General features: G+C 34.3%; 1 protein-coding gene across 3 annotated transcripts; it reads right to left on the bottom strand.

Moving 5' to 3' along the window:
• Positions 1-1,339: 1,339 nt before the first annotated feature.
• LOC106669946 (sodium/bile acid cotransporter 5-like) lies at positions 1,340-22,134 on the bottom strand. Of its 3 annotated transcripts, none has more exons than XM_014399858.2 (7): positions 22,023-22,134; positions 7,544-7,921; positions 7,235-7,458; positions 6,984-7,164; positions 6,652-6,914; positions 6,410-6,596; positions 1,340-2,290 (listed from the first exon to the last, which is right to left on the bottom strand). In XM_014399858.2, exons 2-7 carry the CDS (start codon positions 7,917-7,919, stop codon positions 2,127-2,129), a joined length of 1,395 nt encoding a protein of 464 aa, XP_014255344.1. In that variant the 5' UTR covers positions 7,920-7,921; positions 22,023-22,134; the 3' UTR covers positions 1,340-2,126. The 3 variants fall into 3 exon arrangements, with proteins under 3 accessions (XP_014255344.1, XP_014255346.1, XP_014255342.1); XM_014399860.2 differs by having other exon boundaries at positions 7,544-7,925; positions 22,061-22,122; XM_014399856.2 differs by lacking the exon at positions 22,023-22,134 and adding an exon at positions 15,902-16,058.
• Positions 22,135-22,371: the final 237 nt, after the last annotated feature.

Here is a 22,371-nt window from a genome sequence, read left to right as displayed (position 1 = left end):
TCCATTATAATAAATCTATGGTCAGAAGCAATGACAGCATGTCTGCCACAAAACTGTCCACACGGGACACGTCTGCGTGGAGAAAGCGGCCTTGCTAAGAATCCGCCTTCGCGACCTAGGGGGACGTCGACCCCTTTCACACTTGCGCGCACACACACGCAAGCACACAGACGTGCTCACGAGCCCGGCCGGATTACTTCATAAACCCACGTGGGCCCTTTCGACGCCGAACTGGGTTAGCTCCGGCCTTTCTATCAGGATAAGCTGCCTCTCCACCTCCTCGACGGGATTTCTGACTTCGTGAAATGCTGTCTCCTGGCCAGTTGGTTTTGACTTTCCTGGAATGCGCCGGCTTTCTCGACCCCCCCCCCCAGCCGGGAAAGTGTCGCCCTGTAAAAAAAAACCTGCTATCCGAAATTTCATAAAATCCTGATCGACCCAATCCCACAATCAGTGGAATTCCTTCTAGAAACATCTGCAAAATTTTTCATATTGTTTTAATTAAATTTAAAAAAAATTTAATTTATATTGTTTTTTCAAGTGCTTTTGCCTTGATGTTGAGAGCATGTCAAGATGAATTTACCCATTTTAATCCCACCCAACATTTAACAGTACTCAACAGTTACATACTGTAATATCACAGCAAAGTTCCGAACTAGTTTTTTGATGCATAATTACTTTTTCTTAAAAGTGCAATTCAAAAAATAATCGAGTTTAACCAGATATAAAATTAGAACAATTTTTCTATTCAGTTTCTAAATAGAAATCTGAATTGTTTTATTATTATATTTATTTTGCTCCTTTTCCTTTTGAAATCAGTCAAAATTATTATTCGGAAATCTGCGGTCTGGTGTGACGTAGTTTCAGAAAAACCTTTTCTTTATCATCTTCAGGGTCTAGGATTTAACAAATACCTATAGGATGTGGAAAAAAGTGAATTTATACAATGCAAAAAAATATTTTTTATATTCAGTCGAACTATTTCAAACCTACATCACCAGACTGCATCTCAGGTTTTCTCAATAATCATAGACTAACGGTCACTAATCAACACACATCAGTCAAAATATTCATTCTAACATCTTGTAAAATATATTCAAAATATATCCAGTTTGTAAGTAAAAAATATCAAGTAACGAATTCAGACGGACTTGTAAGACTGGTAATTTATACAAGTAACAAAGTTACTCACTGAGTAGGACTGGTAAGTTAATGTTGCTCTGACTAAAACATAATTTAAACCTTAAAACTATAATTTTCTTAATTTTTCTATCTGAAATAAGAATAAAAGGTGGTGGGGAAAAAACATGTACAAAATCAGTGTTTTATTTCTTTAAAAAACAATTATAAAATTAAGCTGTATATATTTTTTCAAGGTACTTAGATTTTTAGTTCTTTTTTCTTAATTTAACAATTTGAACATTTCTCATGATTGCTGACTTAATTAAGTAGTAATACCCTTGCACAATGGGTCTCTCCTTTAATATGAAATGTAAATTTTGTAATTACAATGACATAGATGTTTTGACCGAACAATTTTTAATAACATAAAATAATCCATGCGTTTTACTGCTTACATTTAAAAAAAATTCTCTCAATGGTGTTTAAACACAGATTATACAATAAATACTATATTACAATTTTTAAACTGTTCATTTATTTCTCATAATGCAGTCGCATTCTAATAAGTAATTTATTTGGTTAATGGTGTTCGGCGTGTTTTACAAATCACCGCAGTCAACATAAAAACATAATTTAATATCAAAATAAATTAATTATAATTTAATAATTGTCATGGTCAAACATCGGAATGACAATATCAAAAATGCAGTACAAGTTGTTTCGAATGTAATCGTTTACATTTTTAAATTAACAAAAAAATGATTTATTTGAAGTGATGTCATAAAATAAATCATTTTGAAAACTTATTATTAGAAACTTGGCGAGTCGACCCAAAGTGCAAAGATTGATTTTCGTTCTTAAAGAACAGAAGGCAGTTTCAAGTTTTAAAAATGCACACAAAAATCATTTGTCCTACAATTTTTTTCCTACTCTTAGAAAAAATCTAATGTTCTACTAGATTATCTATCGCTGATGGGCTGGTTTTTGTGATAACGATGAAGGCACTAATACCGTGTATTGGGGGATTTCAGTTTTTCAAGGCAAGGTAACGTGTCGTCTGTGCTTGTAGTGACTTTCTCCTTTTTTGATTCTGCGAACAAGATTTTTCTTGCGGCGAGTAAAATCAACAAAGGCAGAGGTGTCATCAGTGCCACGCATACCGGTATCACTGTCAACAAGAAAAAATTAAATAATTTAACAGTTAGTTTTGTTTGCAGATGTCATGAAGAGTAATCACAACAGAAAAGTCCTTGTACATCACATTTGTGTTCAAATATATGGTTTACTCTAGCAAAAAAATTATTATATCAATTTTTACTCATTTTGGCAATATTCCACATTTAGCATTGGTCAATTCATTCAGAAAATATTTAAATTGAAGTACCATAGTCTGACCAGGTTGAACTTTTTTTATTTTTTTTATTTATTTATTTTTTTTTTTACTCTTCCATTCTAGGTTCCTCACTGAAGATGTTTTTCCCTCCCCAGATTGGATTCACAGGCCTTTAGCATTGCTTTGTCATGTTACTGTGGAGATCATTTTTCACAATTTGACCTTTTAGATATTATTTTATAATTTTTTGGTAAAAACAATTTTTTTTCCTCATAACAGTGTAGTTTTTATATTTTTTTTCTCAAAAATACTTTTATTTGAAGTTTAATCAAGCATGTCAAAGAAATTTCTTTGTTCATCTTTTTGGCTTTTTGCTCCCTCGCTTTTTTTTTTTAAATTAATTAATCATAAATAATCAGTATGTAAGATTTTGTAAATAATTGTTAATAAGTAGTAAATATGGAACTACTGAAAATATGGAATTACTGAATTTGTAAATAATTGGCATTTTTGTACTACACGTTCAGATTTTACTTTAATATATGTTTTAAAAGCATATTTTATTTGTTACATACTGGAATAGGTATGTAATAATTGATATTCCGCCAATGTGCCATCAACCCTCTCATATCACACTTTCATGCTAATGAATACATTCACTCTCAACACTAACTAGGTACACAGAACTATTATTACTACATACAAACCAACATCATTTCCTCCAAGAATACTCGAACCCAAATACTCGCTGCCGAACCCAAGCTCAATTCTCAAATCATTCCTACATGCTATATGGAGCCGAGGAATTGCACCTTTCAATTAGGTGAGACACATCAAGCAACCTTTCTCTGCATGGTGGACACGGGTTTTGGCCCAAAAGTAAGTGTCCATGTGTAAACTTTCTGGTCTATTCTTAACCGGGTGAGGATGACCCTTTTTCTACTAGTCAGATCCACTCATTGACAGTGCTCTTGATAAATGAGAGCTTCTGCACCTCCTTTTATTTGTTTTTTTTTATTGCATTCTTACTGACAGAGGTCCAGAGGTTGGGACCCAGTCTTAGCCGCTTTGTCACCCCTCTGCCTTCTGTTAGGTCTTTCCCTGAAAGAAAACAGCAGAGGTCTTCAACAGGAACCAGGGTAATTTGCCTCTAAATCCAATATCCAAACATTTCCGAAGAATCACATATTCCACGTCGTATCATACTCTTCTCGAGATCAAATAACACAGCCAGATCGTGCTCTCTATTCAGAAATGTATTCTGAATGTCACTCGAGAAGGCAAGCAAGATGGACTGTGGAAGAATGCTTACAGAATCCCGCCTGATACTGACTGAAAAACCCTTTTGTCTCATGACGCCTGGTCAAATGACCGATTATCATCAAAAGGAAGGAGCAGATGGATAGGAAGCTCCCCTCCTTCCGTGCAATGACATAATTCTCGGCCAGAAGATTAATCCTTATCAAACTGAGAACCAGCGACAAATCATCAAGAATTTTCTTTCTCTTTCTTCTCTTTGTCTGTTTCTTTTCTTCACTTAGATTCCTTCCTTCCTCTTGACCGCCTCTTCTGGGCAGGTAACGCTGGAAATGTAGGCATAGACGTTCGTTTTACTGCCTTCTCAGTCTTAAATTAGCCAATGTCTACTCTCTTTGTTTTTGAAGAAGAGGGTGACCATTCATCATTTCCCATCCTAGTTCCTTGACAAGTCTCAGTATTACTTTCTTCAACAGCTGTGCAACCATTCACACCGTTATTGAGGGTTGCTGACTTACAGGGCAGCTTCCACCATAGACTTTGCTGGGATATGGCCTTTTCCAATTTGCTTGTAACGCTATAAACCAGGTGGGGGGGCACACCCTTTACTGCTCTCTTCACTCAACTGTTACTGTCCTGGGAATATTGCCCAGGTGGCAAGAGTGGGAAAGGGATGGTAACCCTATGTGGTCCATGTGTGGTACAGTCCCTTTAATACAGGGATACAGGGGCTTTGGGAGGGATGTGCTTGTGTGCACTGCCAACCACACCTCTCAGACTTCACCACTCAGCAAAACAGCCCAGGAAGCCCCCCTCCCAACTGCACACCATCAATGCCCCAGTCCGAGTCTGCCAATCCCAACACACGCAGCAGGATAAGTTCTCCTAGGGGCATACGCCTGATGATTTGCTTGTGTCAGTATATGTGTGTTTTGTATGTGGACGCAGTTTACCCTCGTGCCCGGGATACATAATAATCATTTTAAAAATGTGTTTAATTATTTGTAATTAAATTCACTATTTTTCGTGGTCCGCTTGACCAATTAATAACATTCAATTAATTAAGGTTTTTAAGTTGAGATAAAAAGTGAGTGTCACGAGCGGGATTCGAACCCACGACCTTTGGCTTGATACGCTGCTACTCTACCACTTGAGCTATCGTGACTTCAATCCACTCGGGCACCAACTTCCCATCTAAACCCCACCTTTTGAATTTTCCCTCCTTTTTGCCATTTTTCAAATGTGTGTAATCGGATTGGATTCTCGACGACAAATGAAATGGCCATGGAGAGCTTTAGTGAAGTATATGTCATTTTAAATCATTAAATTCAGTAATTTTGTGATCCGCTTGACTAATTAATACATTACAATTAATTAAGGTTTTTTAGTTGAGATAAAAAGTCAATGGCATGAGCGGGATTCGAACCCACGATCTTCGGCTTGATACGCCGCTGCTCTACCACTTGAGCTATCATGACCTCGATCCACTCGGACATCAACTTCCTATCTCAACCCCACCTTTTGAATTTTCCCTCCTTTTTGCCATTTTTCAAATGTCGTGTAATGGGATTGGATTCTCGGCGACAAATGAGATGGCCACGGAGAGCTTTAGTGAAGTGTACTTCATTTTAATCAATTAAATTCACTATTTTCTGTGGCCCACTTGACCTATTAATAACATTCAATTAATTAAGGTTTTAAGTTGAGATAAAATGTCAATGGCACGAGCGGGATTCGAACCCACGATCTTCGGCTTGATACGCCGCTGCTCTACCACTTGAGCTATCATGACCTCGATCCACTCGGACATCAACTTCCTATCTCAACCCCACCTTTTGAATTTTCCCTCCTTTTTGCCATTTTTCAAATGTCGTGTAATGAGATTGGATTCTCGGCGACAAATGAGATGGCCACGGAGAGCTTTAGTGAAGTGTACTTCATTTTAGCCAACACTAAAAAAAACTTTAGGAAAATCCAAAGTAGTAGTGGAAACAATTCACTAGTTTTCGTGGCCCACTTGACCAATTAATAACATTCAATTAATTAAGGTTTTAAGTTGAGATAAAAATGACTTCGATCCCCTCTGCCACTAACTTCCCATCTCAACACCACCTTTTGAAGCTCGTGACACTGACTTTTTATCTCAACTTAAAAACCTATTAATTGAATATTATTTGCAATTATCACAAATAAATGTGATATATAAGTAATAAATTTCAAGCAAATATAATGTAAATTTCAGCTTTTATTCATTTATATCCACCTTCCCATATTTTTTTTACATTTTTTAAAGGTTAGTAAGTAGAATTACATAATTAGCTAATTTTTTTCATAATATACAGGTAGGCGTACAAAAATATTGGGTGGGTAAAGAACAGATATTGCTGGTTTGCTTAACCTGACCTACCGAATATGCAGACGTCATTCCAAGGAATGACATGCCCAAAAATCTAATGTTACAAAATAATTAGCAAAATGTTTATTATAGCCCATTTAACAGAAATAGTGTCCTTACAATGCCATAATGTCATAGTACCAATAGTGCCATAATTAATGTGTTAAATGAAAATATGATTGGATTATGAAGTTATGTAAAATGCAAGGTAAAAATTATATGCACAAGATTAAATGAAGTTTTCATGCACAAAGACTTTTAAGTTTACTAAAGTTTTAAGTTTATATTTATAAATCTTTTACCTGTCGTCAAATCTGCCAGAGGTTGTGGCAAACAGAATTTCAGGAGGAATATCGCAATCCCTGTATTCTGAACTCCTGTTTCAATCGATATTGCCAAAACATCCTCTGGCGGTTGTCTAAACAATTTCCCACTTATCAGACCAGCCAGGTATCCTAGGAATGGCAAACCGATTCCTGCGATAATGATCTAAAAAAAAATCATAAAAATAAAAGTGCTCTTATTCTTTTAATCCTATACACACCTCCCAAGAGAATAACTGAAAAAGGTACATATTCGTTACAGTAGCAAAAACCACTATAAATATGATCAACAACGCAGAGAAAGGCTTCAGGATGCGAACCATAATTGCGGATAATCTTTTGCAATTGCGTTGAATAATGTATCCTATCGTTAAGGGAATGATAAGACCTGCACCGGACGTCAGGATGCGAGTATAAGGCACACCCATTGTGCCTTTGCTAAATATAACTGGTCCCAAAGTGAACACCCAAAGTGGTATCATCACTATAATTAAAAATTAGTATTCAATTATTATTAGTTGTGGTAATTTAAATCGGAAAATAGAGGGCATACCAAAAGATGCTAATGTGCTGACTGCTGTCATTGTCACACTGAGATTTAAGTTGCCTCCCAAAGAGTAAGTCCAAATATTTGAAGCACCCCCAGCTGGTGAAATCCCAGTGAAGAACAACCCTAATCTCATAGAACTACCTGACTCTCCTGGAAACAAGAGCTCTCCCAAACCAAAACTTATCTGAAATATGATATCAACATGAGTTAATTAATTTTAAAATCGATATTAGTTCATTATTGATTTTTATTACCAAAGGCAAAAATAGAAAGTGGCTGAGCAGTCCAATAAGTGGTCCAATAGGGCGCAAAATAGCTTGTTTTAAGCTATTTACATCAAGTGCGCACCCAAAATTTATGAATATCACAGAAACAAGAATAATTACACTTCCTGTAAATACATGATCGATGAAACGGGGTTTTCTCAATACCTTGACTTTCATCTCATCAGACATTTTTGTACAGACATTCTGAGGCCCTGAAAAAAAAAAAAAAAAAAAAAAATTAATAGTTACAATCCTATAAAAGAAAATCAAATAATAAATTTTAAATGAAATGATTACCATTTTTGTCTGTAACACATATTTTAACAGATGTAAAACCCAAAAAGTTGCCCGTGATGTTAAAACTCCCGTTCCAGATATCGTTCAAATCCTCTTTCGACTTTGTAAATATCACTTCTGAATCCGGAACGTACGCTACAGCCTGATCCGACACAATTGCTCGTATAATGCTATTTTTTATCTCCATGTCGCTAAGATCTCTCGTCGACACTCCGACGGTCTGAGAGTTCTGCATATAAAGTGAACTCAGTTCGCCAGGTGTAAACTTGGCGCTGAACTTCGATGCTTTGGCGACAATCTGGCATGTGACATACCAGAGCGGGCACAGCGCCATCAAATACATGAGCACTATGTGCAACGGCCATAATGGGCACATCACTAAAACAGGAAATAAAATTATTAAAACAGCGTTACAAAACCAAGTAAAGAAGATCAAAACCACAGCACATTGCATAACAAGAAAGTAAAAGCTTTTCACAGATCAATAACCCAACTGTTTATGTAATAGACCATTTTAAATGTATAATATAGAGTAATTTTCTTGTAATAAATTATAATTATATAATTATTTTCTTTTAAATAATTAATTTATCTTGTTAAAAACAAAAAAAAATACACATGATTCAAATACAAATATCATGATTCACATTTACCACAGATCTGCTTTTGATACAAAATTTTTCGTATAATGTCCATCAGAAATTATCCTATCGTATATTGTACAGTAATATAAAATAGACTTCTATTTAGTTATATTTTAAATAATGTTATGGAGAAGAAAAATTAATGAAAAAAACCTAATGCTTCCAAAATTTCTTTGTTACTTCAAGGAGGCTAAAGAAAAACATGTACACAAATTATTCATGGACATCTGGTTTCACATTTGAATAAATATTTGTTTAATCCAAATAGGAAAAACCAATATTAAATTGTTTTGCATACATAAAAAGTAAAGAGATTGTGAATAATGAAAATTTCAATTTAGGCTTGAGGCGATGTCAAAAAAATTGTTTTTTCATTTAATAAATGTAAACTTGATATGAGTTGTTAAACCAAAAAGTCAATGTTTATAATCAAATCGCAACAGAGAAATTATAAAACAATACTGTCGACTATTAGGAATGCGTACGACTCCTTTACTAAGCATTCTTGCATATCTGTTTTTATTTTTTAATCAAAAAGTGAAAGTTTACCGAAGCCGCCCCAAACTCTGAGAACGACGGTTTAGTCATTGACCCTTTACATAAGCATTTCTGAAATGGAGCAGGAATGTTTCACAAGAAGAGAATGTATGGCAAATAGTGCAAACCCCTGAGAAACTGTCCTTGACACTTTTACCTCTCCCTCAGGTCGAAAAAGATTATACCTCATAGTTTTTAACAGTCCAGGAATTTCACCGCCCTTTTAAAACTGAATACAGGAGAATTTGAGGTTTGAATGGCTATCAAAAAGGTAGCGGTAATTAATTATTTATAGACGTCAAAGGAAATTAATATGCAAAATTCATTGTTATGATCAACACGTCAGGATCAATTATGTATTCAATTGTCTCACTCTGCATTTCAATTAGTAATAATTTAAAGTCATTATAATATATAAACAATACTTAATTGTTGGGAAGAAAAAAATTATTTAAAATAAGCAAGAATTGGAATAATTTTAACTTATTCGAGAAAATAAATATGTATAATATTTAAATAATGCTAACTTTGGCTACACCACACATTTAATCATTTCAGCTAACGCTAGCACTATAAAAGCTTCTTCCAAAATTCTTTGATAAAACAAGCCAGGCAAGAATTGTAATTTAATTTGTTGAAAAAGTCATGACTAGGCTAACATTCTTATTTTTATTCAATTTTGTATATCTCTCTGTTTTCATGCATATTTATAATTTGAAAATCAATTTCATATGGAAAACGAAGGTATAGACATACATAATATTCAAGATTGACAAGACATTTTTTTTACAAATAATCTTTGCAATCAATTTGACTTCTTGGTGCATAAGTCATTGTAGACAATTTTTCAAGACGATTCCTTGATTAGCTACTGTCAGCGATAAACTTTAAAATAAGCCTCGAACTATTTTCCCTTCCAAGGACAATTTCTTATAGCTTTACACAGTTTCTTACAAATTGAATTTTTGGCCTTTTCTGGATTTATTTGAAAACCTGTCATTACAACAAGTTTAACCAATGTTATATAGTAATTTGATCCCTACTAATCATCTTGGCCTGCATATCCTCACTGGATTCGTTCGTGACTCACTGAAGATGGTGAAATGCCGAAACGCATCTCACAGACCAATCCAGTGAGGAAGACAAGACCAAGATGTACAGGTATCACAGGACAGAACACAGGAAAAAATCTCATGAAATGCAATATTGTGTGAACATAAAAAGTGATCTGTTTAAATGTTTAAAAGTTTTAACAATTAGAATGAAGAAAAAGAAGTGAACAAAAAGCAGCAGTTGTAGGCATCAGTGGACAATCACCTTATTTTTGATTTTAAAAACAAGAGCTTAGAAACTCCTAAGGTGGTTGAGGCTTCAGTGGTCATCATAGTTAGGAAGTAAATGGTTCTGCTGCTGTTGTAGCATCAGCAGCAATCATAGTTACGAAGAAAATTCTTCTACTGCAGGTGCTGTAGCATCATCAGCCATCAAAGTTAAGAAGCAGATATTTCTGCCATAGCTTTGGTAACATCAGCAGCCATCACAGTGAACTTATTTAGGTTTAAAAATAAAATATCAATGAGAGTTCAGATAAGGACGACTGTTGTAATTTCAGTACCTTTAAATTCTAAGTGCTGAAGACTTTTGAGGAAAATGTGGTAAAGGTTTTATAATAAAATATAGTTGACAAAATAGCTTACTAAATTATAGACAGTTCGATATGCTTTGTGTAATTTGTTAAAATTTGTATCATTTAGCAGTTTGTCCTCTTTGGAAAATATTTAAAATTAAAATATAAAATAAATGGAATATTTAATAAAAATGTAAAATAAAAGGTGTATGCATCTAAACTCTAAACATTTATCTATAGCATTATAGCTTCAGCAGCCATCCTAGTTGTAAAAATTTCTGCAGTAGTAATTCAGTAAATAATACAGTTTTAAAACAACTTACATAGGTTTTTATACAGAAATATCAGTGCGAGTACAGTCATTAGAAATACACAACTGTTGTTGTAGCTTCAGCAGACATTACAGAAAATAGCACGAGGTGAAAGGAGAAAAACTACAAACTTGAAAAGACCTTCAAATTATTAGTACTGAACGCTTTTGACAAAAATGTATGAAAGGTTTTATAAAATATAATGACAAATGTGCTGAATAAATTACAACCCGTTCGATGTAGATTTATGTCAGATATGTACTCTAGGTAATAGAAAAAAAAGGTGTATCATTTAGTTGCAGTTCGACTAATTTCGACTATTTAATGAAAATGTTAAAAACTGAAGATAAATTGTTTATGTATCTAAACAGATTACAAACTCTATAAACAAAATTATTATTTCTTATCTTTTTTATAAGAAAATTTTATTGTTGTTTCTCCTTTTTGCTTTTTTAGGCTTTCTTGTAGGCGAACTAATAAAAAATAAATTTAATAAAACAACCTATTGAAGAAAAATAACAATATTATCAATTTAAGAATAATATAATTTTTATGAACTTTTATTTTGTACTTATATTGATTAATCTGCTGAAAGGAAATCACATCTTTTTTTTACATGTAATTGCAATCTTGTAAATCAATTCACCAATGATAATAAATAATAGTGAACCTTTTTTTTATGAGGTCATATAAACTCTCAGGGTGCCGATGTTTTTGAAAAAAAAGGCCCAATTGTAAGTACGTCAGGTTCGAATGAAACCCAGTACCTTTACCTTACAGTTAGGAGCAGCGTAAACTGTTATGGCCCCCAACGCCTCATAACTTTTTATAATATGCAGCAATATACCTGCTGGGGCACTAAGCAAAGCAAACCTGTTACTTTATCTTGGCTTTGCGATGATAACTCTAAATCTAAGGATCATTAGAAAAGCAATACAAAACTGAAGTTGAGGGTGCTTCAAGCAAACCTCCAGCACGTTAAAAAAATTATGTATGACCACACGCAACAAAACATAAGAAATTGTATTTCAATCAACAATGAACTACAATGTCTAATCACTTACGAGCTCTGTTACAGGGACCAAATAGTAATTTGACCAAAACTACTTGAAAGAAAGAAGAAGGACAGACATGATGATAGTATTGAGCAACATGCCTTATGACTCATTGGGACCTCCACTACCAAAGGAAACCGAGGACCTGTTCCAATATTGAAAGCAAAAAAACTTACATATAATCTTTGAAGTTAACACTAATTCACATGAGATATGATACATCACAAACACTAACAAAAGGGTGAGAATCTTTTAGAATTTATACTAACAAATAAATTTAGTATAATTAATAAAGGCTAATAATAAATATATTATACAAGAAGTGAGGTAAAGCTTGTGTAGGCTCCAGAAACAATCAAACTAGTTGGGAACTAAACACTTCAAGCGTACAACAATAATTAACAAAATCAGGCACCCATTCTTAGAAATGGGGACTGATTACATGATCAGTCTCAAAAGACTACAAAGGAGAAGAAGAATTCAGGAGGAAATCAGATACAATGATATGGTATAAATATGGTTCCAAAATTAATGAAAGAACCAGATCTGGCGCTTTCTATACAAGCCCATAACATGAGCAATCAAGCTCATTAAGGAAGTACACCTCAATCTGTCAAGCTGAAATACATGCCATCAATACTTGTGTCTAAGAAAATCTTTAAAAAAGATAAAGATAAAAAGATTTATAATGACAGAAAAATCCTCATAAAATGAGAAAGCCAAGGAACTATTAAAGCATTAGCATGAAAAAGAAAAATCACATCAAAATTTGTCAATGAGCGCATCCCAACTCTCCAAAACCAAAACCATCTTGGGTACCAGGACACAAGGGAATTTGAGTAATGGGTCAAGAGTAGGATCTGCAAAAACATAATTAGGTCCTTAACCAGAAAGCTGCAATGCTTGGGAAACAAAAAACTCCCCACTTCCTAATATCATCATCATCATCATCATCAATATACCTGCTGCACAAAAAAATATATTATTTGAGTATAAAAAAGAGCTTTATCAAAAGACTTTTGTGGTTAAACGCTACCTAAACCATTTGAATTATTGAAACGCTAAGCTGAGGGGAAAGTAACCTTAAATTACAGTGTCCTGTTTACATGCCGTTTCCAACTCTTGGAAGCTTGGACAATAATTTTATAGTGAAATTGGAACAGAACCAATTATCTGCTTATTCTTACTGTCACAATGTTCAGACATGCAATCTCACCCTTCGAATCCATTTTGTAATGAAATTTTTTCATTTTTTTAAAACTGGTTTACAGGTTTAAAAAAAAAACTTAGTCAACGTTCCAAATTTCTTGAGAAAAAGCTTGTTTGAAAATGAATGATAATGCAAAAATTTGTTTTCGCCTTTGAGATAAAAATGGTATCTTCAAGGCTTTAAAAAATACGTGATTTATAACTTTTGAACTATTTGCTTATCAGCCTTTCTTGTTTCCATTACAATTTGTCAAGTTTTACGACCGGTTGTTGAAAAAAATCAATCTTCTCTAGATTAAGACTATCAGCCTATTAACAATTACATACCTTATGTTACATGTTAAAGAAACATTAAACTGAAAATTTATTATTTTTCTCTTTTGCAAGTTATTAAAGTTTTTAAAAAAACAAAAGTTGAAGTTTAAAGTTAAAACTAATTAATAACAAAATAATAATAATACAAAATGTGCTCTTATATTTAAGTCTATAATAAATTGAATTTTTTTAATACAAATTTAAACAAATCTTTGAAACATGTAATAATCCGGATTTAATTTGGTTTTGCGTGCAAGTTAGCCTTGAGCAAACATCTTCCGATAGTTAATTAACTTAATAAAGAGGATATCGCCATTTTTCAAGGTTGCTTATAACAGATCTTCACTATCTCAAAGCTATCTTTCTTATTTAAAAACTTAATGAGTATGAGTGTTTTGTTCAGCATTGTTAGAATTTTAATTTAATATAAATAAATTAGCCAATGGTATGAATACCTTTTTTAAAACTGAGTTCAGACCTCATGCCTAAAGTCTGTTGAACAGGTCGAAGATTATGTGGTGTAATTTAATAAATCCAAATTATAAAATTATTATGACAGATAAAAGAAGTTGGTGATATTGGTATGCGCTACCTGCTCAAAACAACAGGTAAATCTTCAAACCCCGTTATATTTTTTATTTACATTAATTTATACAAAAATCCAAAATGTAGGATTTTCCCTCGCTGGAATATTGTTTATATTTGTAGATTTAATATTTGATCTAAGATCTATTGTGGGCAGACCCAACTTTATATTGTGGAAAAGCAGCCCAATGTAGAAACTAGAACACTTTCCTAGGTGCCACTTTACTAATTTTCTTAGTCATTGTCTTTACAACATGGAATTATCCAGGCTAAAGCTTCACAGTCACAAGCATGTTCTGTCAGTTTTTTCTTGGCTGAAACCGCAAGCCGGTAATGGGCAATGGCCCTGTTTAGAGGCTTATAACTTTCCTCGATTTCCGAGGTGGGATTTATTCGCTTTGGTCCAATGTAAGTTTGTCGACTAGTCCAAAATTGCTACAAACATATATCGCATTCTTGTGGCAGCCCTTGGGCATAATCAGCTGAAGACCCCCTCACGACAATGGAAGGACTCTTCTGTACCAGGCTTGGAGGATGGACCTGCATTTTTTCGAACCTCGATCGGCTTGTGCAAAATTGTCTGATACAAAAAAATCCCTTTTTGTTTCTTTCAGAGAGCTTTTTTTATTTGATTTATATTTTGGAGTTTATATGCTTTTTTTAAAATAAATTGGGTCAATTTGAAGTTTTGCCCTTTGAGCAAAGCTTTCTGTTGGGCCAACACCTCCAGTTTAATCTTTTTTTTTCTTTCTTTTTTTTTTTTTTTTTTTTTTTTTGAGACTTTGAGGCCACATAAAGTGATATTAGGATCACTTTATTATATTTCCTCAGGCGCAGCTTGTTAATTAATGCCCCAGGCATTTCGGTTGGGAGAAATTTGGTCCTTTTACCTCTCCTACCACTCTTTGTTCCATCTATCAGCCATATTAGAGCCAAATTTTTCCCATTTTATGAGTTTAGTCTTTGAAAAAATCTCTTGTTTCGAGAATTTCAATTTTCAATCTAAAGGTCTGGAAGATTTCTCTTTCGCCTCTGTAGCCTTATCTTTTCGTCTTCCTTAAAGTTTGTACATAATTTCAATGTCATCTCTTAAATGAATAAATACACGTTAAGAAATTTTTGAAGTTTTTCCTGTTTAATTTGCAGGCGGTCTAACCATATTGCAAGACAGTAAGCTCTTTATGAATTATTTATTGTCGATTTGAATTATTTATTATTTTATCCATCCATGTTTTAGCTTGTGTAAGTCGTCTCGCTGAAAACTGTCAATTTAGACCACATCCCTGCATCCAAAATCATGTGATAATATCCGTAAGATAATAAATTATAACTCCATCTCTGTTTCTATTGTTGTTTTTTTTTTTTGTTTTTTACGTATAACAATATAGTGTAATAATAGTTTCAGCAAGACTCAGAAAATAAAAATATTCTCTGAATTCTCTTGTATTTTTATCCATATGTTTCCTACTTGTATATTGTGTCCTTGTTCCAACTGATTTATTTAAATCCTCAATACTAAATTTATTTTATTTACTTTTTTCCATTTACATAAAACTATCTTATGTGAATGTACGAGGGCATTTACTTCAAATCTTAATTAGATTTACTTGGCAAGTAAAACTAAACAACAACTAAAAACAAATTATTAAATTAATCAACGTAAATTTTAAAAAATTCAATTTTTCAATTTAACTGAACAATCTAAGAAACATCAGGATCATTAAATAATTTTAAAAATTTATAAAAAGATTGTCAGTGTAGAAAAATTCTAAAGCAAGAACTATCTTATTTTTTGCAAGTAATATGCCATAATTTATTATAATAGATTTCATATGTACTCTATATTTTCACTACTGTCAAATCTTTTTAATGAAGTTTTAAAAAAAACCAATTCAATTTTATGATTTCAACTAACAATAAGTAAAGAAATATCATTGTTTGTCCTTGATTCGACGTATTAATCGGTTTTGCATTAAGTACTACCGTTTAATTTTATCCCCTCTATTACAAAACAAAACTTCCCTTCATTGTTTTAAAGGTTCCCATCATATTTATTATTTTTCAAATGAACTTACTCTTTGCCTCCTTAACTCCTAAACTGAACTTTGTTTTTGAACTGTCCTCCTCAAGAGCAAGCACCAAACTGAACGCTGACCCCCTTTCACTGGGAGTGAGAGTGTTCTCCCACCCTGCTTGGTCTTCAGGGACTTCTTCCATTATATAAGACTCTAAGAAAGAAGATTTGAATCCTATGTTTTAAATGCCATCGGTATGACGAGTCAGATGGGTAAATCGCTTCGATAAAACGGATAATTATGTAAATTACAAGTTTATTTGCAAAACAGATTTTTTTTCTTACAAATAAACGATTGTATTGTGTTATGTGAAATCCGATTTGATCCACAAAAAAAAATTAACTTCAAATTAAAACCGTTTGAAAAAGTAGCTTTTTGCACAAAACTTTTATTGAAAATTTGTTTTCTCCTTCAAAAGGCCATTAAGTTTATACAATGAATGGCTACTAAAGCATTTGAGAAAAAATCCTTGAAATTTTAAATAGAAACTACAAGAGCAAATTGGAGAAAGTGTTATTCAATCTCAAGCTTCACACCCTGAAAATTGAGATATTTCATCTTCATAGCAAACTATTTTATTTAGTTTAGAGACACCAACAGTCTGAAAATGTTGGATTGTTGAATTTGTTTAAAATAATATTGGTCAAACACTTTACAATATTGACTTTTGATCAACTGTCTTAAATGGGAGATTTCCAAATTAGATCAGTAAAATTTAGTAACAATTAGACTTCTTGCAGCAAGAAGTATCAAGCATGAGAATTGCATACTCTACTTTTGTTGGCATATATTATTATTATTATATGTCTCTATCTTTGACAGCCTATTTTTACTGGTTTGTGGATCGTAGTGTAACCATTGTAACTAAAATTTTAACAATGATCACAAGTAATTATTAATTGTCAGGCCAGGACAAAATAAAGAAAATATTCCTCCATGGATGTTAATTCAATTAAACAAATGACAAAATAACTCTTCAATAAAATTTTAACTAAGGGCGAAATTCTCTGCATCATAATGTGATCTAGGCACTATTGGGTGCGTGAAACCACACAGTCCAAACACCAAAAAATTTAAATACCTAAACAAGTCTGACAGACAAAATCAGTGAGATAGAGCAGACTAGGATGACCAATGATCATTAGGTTCATCAACTTTAAGACAGTACACAAATCTGAATACTAAATTCACTATTTTTCGTGGTCCGCTTGACCAATTAATATCATTCAATTAATTATGGTTTTAAGTTGAGTTAAAAAAGTCAGTGTCACGAGCGGGATTCGAACCCATGACCTTCGGCTTGATACACCGCTACTCAACCACTTGAGCTATCGTGACTTTGATCCACTCAGACACTAACTTCCAACTAATTAACTTTTATCTCAACTTAAAACCTTAATTAATTGAATGATATTAATTGGTCAAGCGGACCACGAAAAATAGTGAATTTAATGAATTAAAATGAAGTATACTTCACTAAACCTCTCCGTGGCCATTTCATTTGTCACCGAGAATCAAATAGATTACACGACATTTGAAAAATGGCAAAAAGGAGGGAAAATTCAAAAGGTGGGGTTGAGATGGGAAGTTAGTGCCCAAGTGGATCGAAGTCACGATAGCTCAGGTAGTAGAGTAGCGGCGTATTTAGCCGAAGGTCGTGGGTTCGAATCCCGCTCGTGACACTGACTTTTTTATCTCAACTTAAAACCTTAATTATCTGAATACTAAGTTGCAAAAAAATCAGAAACTTATCACATTAATATCATAAAACAAGTTTTTACAGTACAATCCAAACAAACTAGCTTGGAAAATTTAACTCTGAATTTTTTTATTTATATTCTGTTAATTAAATATTAAAAAAATACAATAAAATTCTTACAACCTCAACTATTTATTTAGAATTTCTGAGAAAGAATATAGTTTTTTTGGCATTATAAGAGAGTATGTGATCGTTGGTGGACAAATTTTAAGGGCATGTTATATACAAAAATATTTTGTGAATGTCTAAAATTACACACCATTTCTACTCTATGTTCAAAATACTAAAGGTTGTGAAAAAATTGTTTCTGAAAAAGTGCCAGGCCATTTAACATTACACATGATTAGGAAGTTCTTCTTCCCTTGTATGCTGCTCTTTATGCATTTCAATGATTATGTACAGATTTTTTTTATTGTTTGGAAAACATGTTGGACAATGGGAATCCGACAGCCTTAAAGCCTAACACCCATACCACTAAGCTATCGCAGATCCCCATATTAGGTTTAAATTTGGTATTTTAACTTGATTGTATTTGAACGTCCTATCCTGGTTTGCTTCCTGATCTTTCTGGTGTTTTTTTCTAGTTTTGACTGTCAGGAATGTGTAACCATCCCATGGACCAGTCACCGAAATGGTAAAATGTAAAAATGGGTCTGAAAGATAAACCAGCAAAACTAGGAAGACCATGATGATTTTTGATGAAGCTATGAATAGTTTTAATAAAGTTGCCTGGAATATGTGATAGTAAGAAAGATTAAGGGTAGTTCCCAATAAATGTTGGTTAATTAGAAGATAAGGATAGAGAGAAGTTTCAATAAGTCACAAATGATATTAGAGACTGGTGAAATGTATTACCATCAGACGATAATGATGTGTTGCCCTCAAGAGATGATTTTGATGAAATCTTTGAAAGTATGAGTGGTAATAATGCTCCTGAGGGTGATGGCATTACAGTAGAAATTATTTTAAAAAGTCTGAAGGAAAGAAGATATAAGAAGGTTGTATAATCTAATTCTGAAGGCGAGATACTGAAAGATTGTAAGACTGCACTCATATAACCAATTTGAGTGTTTTCAACTGTGAATTTATATGAGGCATTGTGGATACTGTTACGAGTGGGAAATAAGAAGGGGAAAAAATTTGCACTGGGGTAGGATTTGAGAAAAGATGAGAGTGCCCTCGGCAAGGTTGAGCGAAGTTGGCAAGAGGCCGAAGACTCGAGGGTGGTCTTTGGAAATCGAAGGAGGCCCAGCCAGGGCTCAGCAGGGACATCAGCGAGGAGTGGGCCCAGGCCGGCGAGGACAGGTGAGGCTCAGGCTTGAACTCGTGGTGTGGACAAGTAAAACAAAAAGAGAAAAAGGACTTTTTTTATCTGGGGACTTTTCTTCTTGCCGGAGAGTTCGCATGTGCAAGAGGAGAACCAAGCTGTGACAGGATGAAAGAACCAGGACAAGATTTAGACTTTTATTTTATTTATGCGATTTTTTTTCCTGGAGGGAGCTTGTTTTGTTACTTTTTCCTTTCTTTATTTTTTATTTTTATTATTGTTTTTATTTATTTATTTTTTTGAGAAAAGAAATAGCCACGGAAAAATCTCCATTTAGCCCCTGGAGACCAGGTGGATTGTCAACAGTCGAGCAAGAACTGGTAACAATGCAAAGGGCGAACTCAACATCAGGTCGATTTTTTGTTTGCCATCCTAATCTAGACCCTTCAGAGAATCTGCGGGTATATTTTTCATGCACATTTTGTCCTTTACCGCTCAAAATATGCAGAGAATGATACAAAGCTGGCTGGAAACTGCCATAGGAGGGCAGATACGAAAGGCGAACCTAACACCCAAAGAGGAAACAGAAGATGACTAACTTGGTTATGATGACTGAACATTGCTCATCAAAACAACTCATATGAACCCTTGGCATGGTAGTATTTAAAAAAAAAGCCCATTTATAAGTATGTCGAGTTTGAATGCAGGGCTGCTGTATTTCGAACCAAGAACCTTACAGTGACCATGGTGCTCATCATGCCTAAACCGTTGTGACCACCGTCGCCCCCAAAAGAAATTTCCCTGTTGAGTGTGGCCAACAACTTGTTGGCAGTCATGTTACTAAGAGAGCAGGATATATGATATCAGTTCAAATTCTGTCTAGGCAGATCAATTACTGACATTTTCACCCTAAGAATGAAATTGGGAAATTTCTAGGAAGTGCTACACCAGCTATATGTGGAGTTAGATGGCACATGATATCCAGGGAGGGTTTGATGTGTTGTAAGAGAGAGAAATAAATACTGGTAAAGCTAATTAGTTCAGTGAGAAAGACACTATATGAACCCCAACGTGATTGGTGATGCAAGAAGTTATCACAGCAATTCCCAGTAGGTATAGGCTTGATACAGATCTGCTGTCACCACTTCTATTAAATTTGGTGTTGAATTGGCCATGAGGAAAATAATAATTGAGAAAGTTTATTATAATGATGTGCTCAGTACCTTGCCTATGCATATGTGATGCTGACAGGAATGTGTATAGAATTGGAAGAGGGAGCAGAATTCAGACTCCAGGAGAAAGAACACACCACTAATTATACTGTAGCAACCAGAAGACTAAGAAGGTTCAGGGACTCACAGGTTGGGGATGGCTGCTTGCATTGGTTTCTGAGCTCGACACTCACTGCAGAACATCAAATGCAGAATTGTACGACAAATGAATATAAATAGGTGTTTCACAACTTGGCCTTCTACCCTTCTGAATAAAAATATATCCAGACAATTAAAAATTGCCATATTTACAACAGTCATCAGATCTGTGATGTTGTAAGGATGGAAGACCTGGACCATGACTGCTGCTGGGAGATATCTGTTATTTGAAGGGGGAGAGATGAAGATTCTAAAGTTATTTTTCAGGACAGTTGTGCAGATGGTACTGAAGGTACCAAATAAGAAAAATGTAATAAAGGAGGAATGACTGCACTGGCTAGGCCATCTACATAGGTTGGTTATGGATAAAGAGGATTTATCTAGGATATCTAGGTGGTAAGAGACCACAACGTTCCTCATTTAAGATAACAAGGAGGGACTAAAGTAGGCAAGTGGTTAAGGTGTCAGACTCTTAGCTAGTAGATCTTGCAGTCATGGGTTCAATTCTCACCATCGCCACTGGATTTTTTTCAGACACTTAAGAGAAGAGTAAGGTACAATGAAAGTTGTCACTTATCAATGGAAGGTCCAGGACTTCTTCGATGGAAGAACACTGCCACAATTGCAATAAGCTATAAAGCTGCAGTGGTCTGAGGAACTCCTCCAAGTCCTGGTATCCACAATTTTTAAAAAAATTATGACCTCGGAAGGCGGAGGACGGAAGCAAAGCAGTGGAGAAGGAAGGCTATTGACCAGGACCTGGCAGGTAAGGTCGAAGAGTATGTAAAACTATAATGCTGATGTTTGGCCAAAGAAGGTTTTAATACTGCATTTGTCGAGCCACAACCGGTATTACCACACTCTATGAGCGTAGCAAAAGAGAATATCAACAACTGGGGCATGAAACAATTCCTTAGGGAGTGGAATTTATCCCCCGGACACAGGTAATCGAAAGAGTTTGTTAAGGCGATCAAACCAGCAGAATCGAAATGGCTATTCTCTATCTCAAGGAAGGGAATTAGGAGGCTGATAGGTATTCTGACGGGCCACTACCCACTGAGAAGACACCTCTCCCTAATGGGTATTTTACCAGATCCCTTTTGCCGTTTTTGCGAAATAAAAGAAGAAACGGCAAGGCACTACCTTGCAGAGTGTGATAAGTATGCTAGGTCTAGATTTGAAATCTTTGAAGGAGCGTACTTCACCAAATCACTCCTCAAGATAAAATGGTCCAAAATCTTGGGGTTTGTGAACAGGTCCAAGAGATTTATGCAGGACACGTGAGCCGACCAAGTCCCAGACCTTTTAGGGATGGGGTACGAGTCTACCCAGGCATTTAACCCCTCGAGTCTTGGTCGCCCACCGTGCATACTATATGATGCTGATGTTTTACGAATTTGATTAATTAATCCATGAGATAACCAATAGCTTTATTGAATATTCTTCATTGCTTTTGGCCAATCTACTACGATTGTCGCATAATGATATCTATATATTTTTCCAGTCGGATATTGGCCCATATCCCTATAAAATATTCGTCCAATAGGGTATTCTTACTTGACAATTAAAGGTAGAAAAGAAGGTGAATAGTAACCCGGTGAATTTCTCGTGATAAGGGACAAAGGAGAGCAACTCGTTAAAAAAGCAATATACAAATCTAATAATACTAGGAATAAACAATATGAACCAGTATGTAAATAATTAGTATTACGTTCATAAACTCACCTAGGCGAAAGAGAACAAAGGCTAAAAAGAAAAAATCACTTGTTGGTCCAAATTTGTAAGAGACCTTTTAAAGGTACTGAGGAATTGAACCTGGCCGAAAATTAAGTACGTCACAGGTAAAGTGTCAAGATACCCATTGTACGTCAATGGGTTCGTCAAGATACGGGAGGGCCGTACTTAATACTTATAACACGGTATAATAAAAAAATTATATCAATCATTGTTTAAAATCTTTTAAAATAGAATTTCATTATGATAGAAAAAATTGAATTGTAGTTTGTCTCATTAATTCTGTAGTGGTAAAAAATTTATTTTTTGAGTTGTATTGTCAAAATTGTTTTATGTCGTG

Source organism: Cimex lectularius, unplaced genomic scaffold, assembly GCF_000648675.2.
Source record: "Cimex lectularius strain Harlan isolate CLEC.00 unplaced genomic scaffold, Clec_2.1 scaffold146, whole genome shotgun sequence".
Taxonomy (NCBI): Eukaryota; Metazoa; Arthropoda; class Insecta; order Hemiptera; family Cimicidae; genus Cimex; species Cimex lectularius.
Note: the sequence above shows the minus strand (reverse complement) of the source record. Positions and strands in the feature narration are given on the sequence as shown.

Excerpts from the sequence above, each read along its gene's own strand:
- LOC106669946 (XM_014399856.2), bottom strand. The coding sequence starts at position 16,043 with ATGGAAGAAGTCCCTGAAGACCAAGCAGGGTGGGAGAACACTCTCACT. Across the intron at positions 7,459-7,543 it reads ATGTGTTACAGACAAAAATG|GGCCTCAGAATGTCTGTACA; the intron begins GTAATCATTTCA and ends TTTTTTTTTCAG. Across the intron at positions 2,291-6,409 it reads TCTGGCAGATTTGACGACAG|TGATACCGGTATGCGTGGCA; the intron begins GTAAAAGATTTA and ends TCTTGTTGACAG.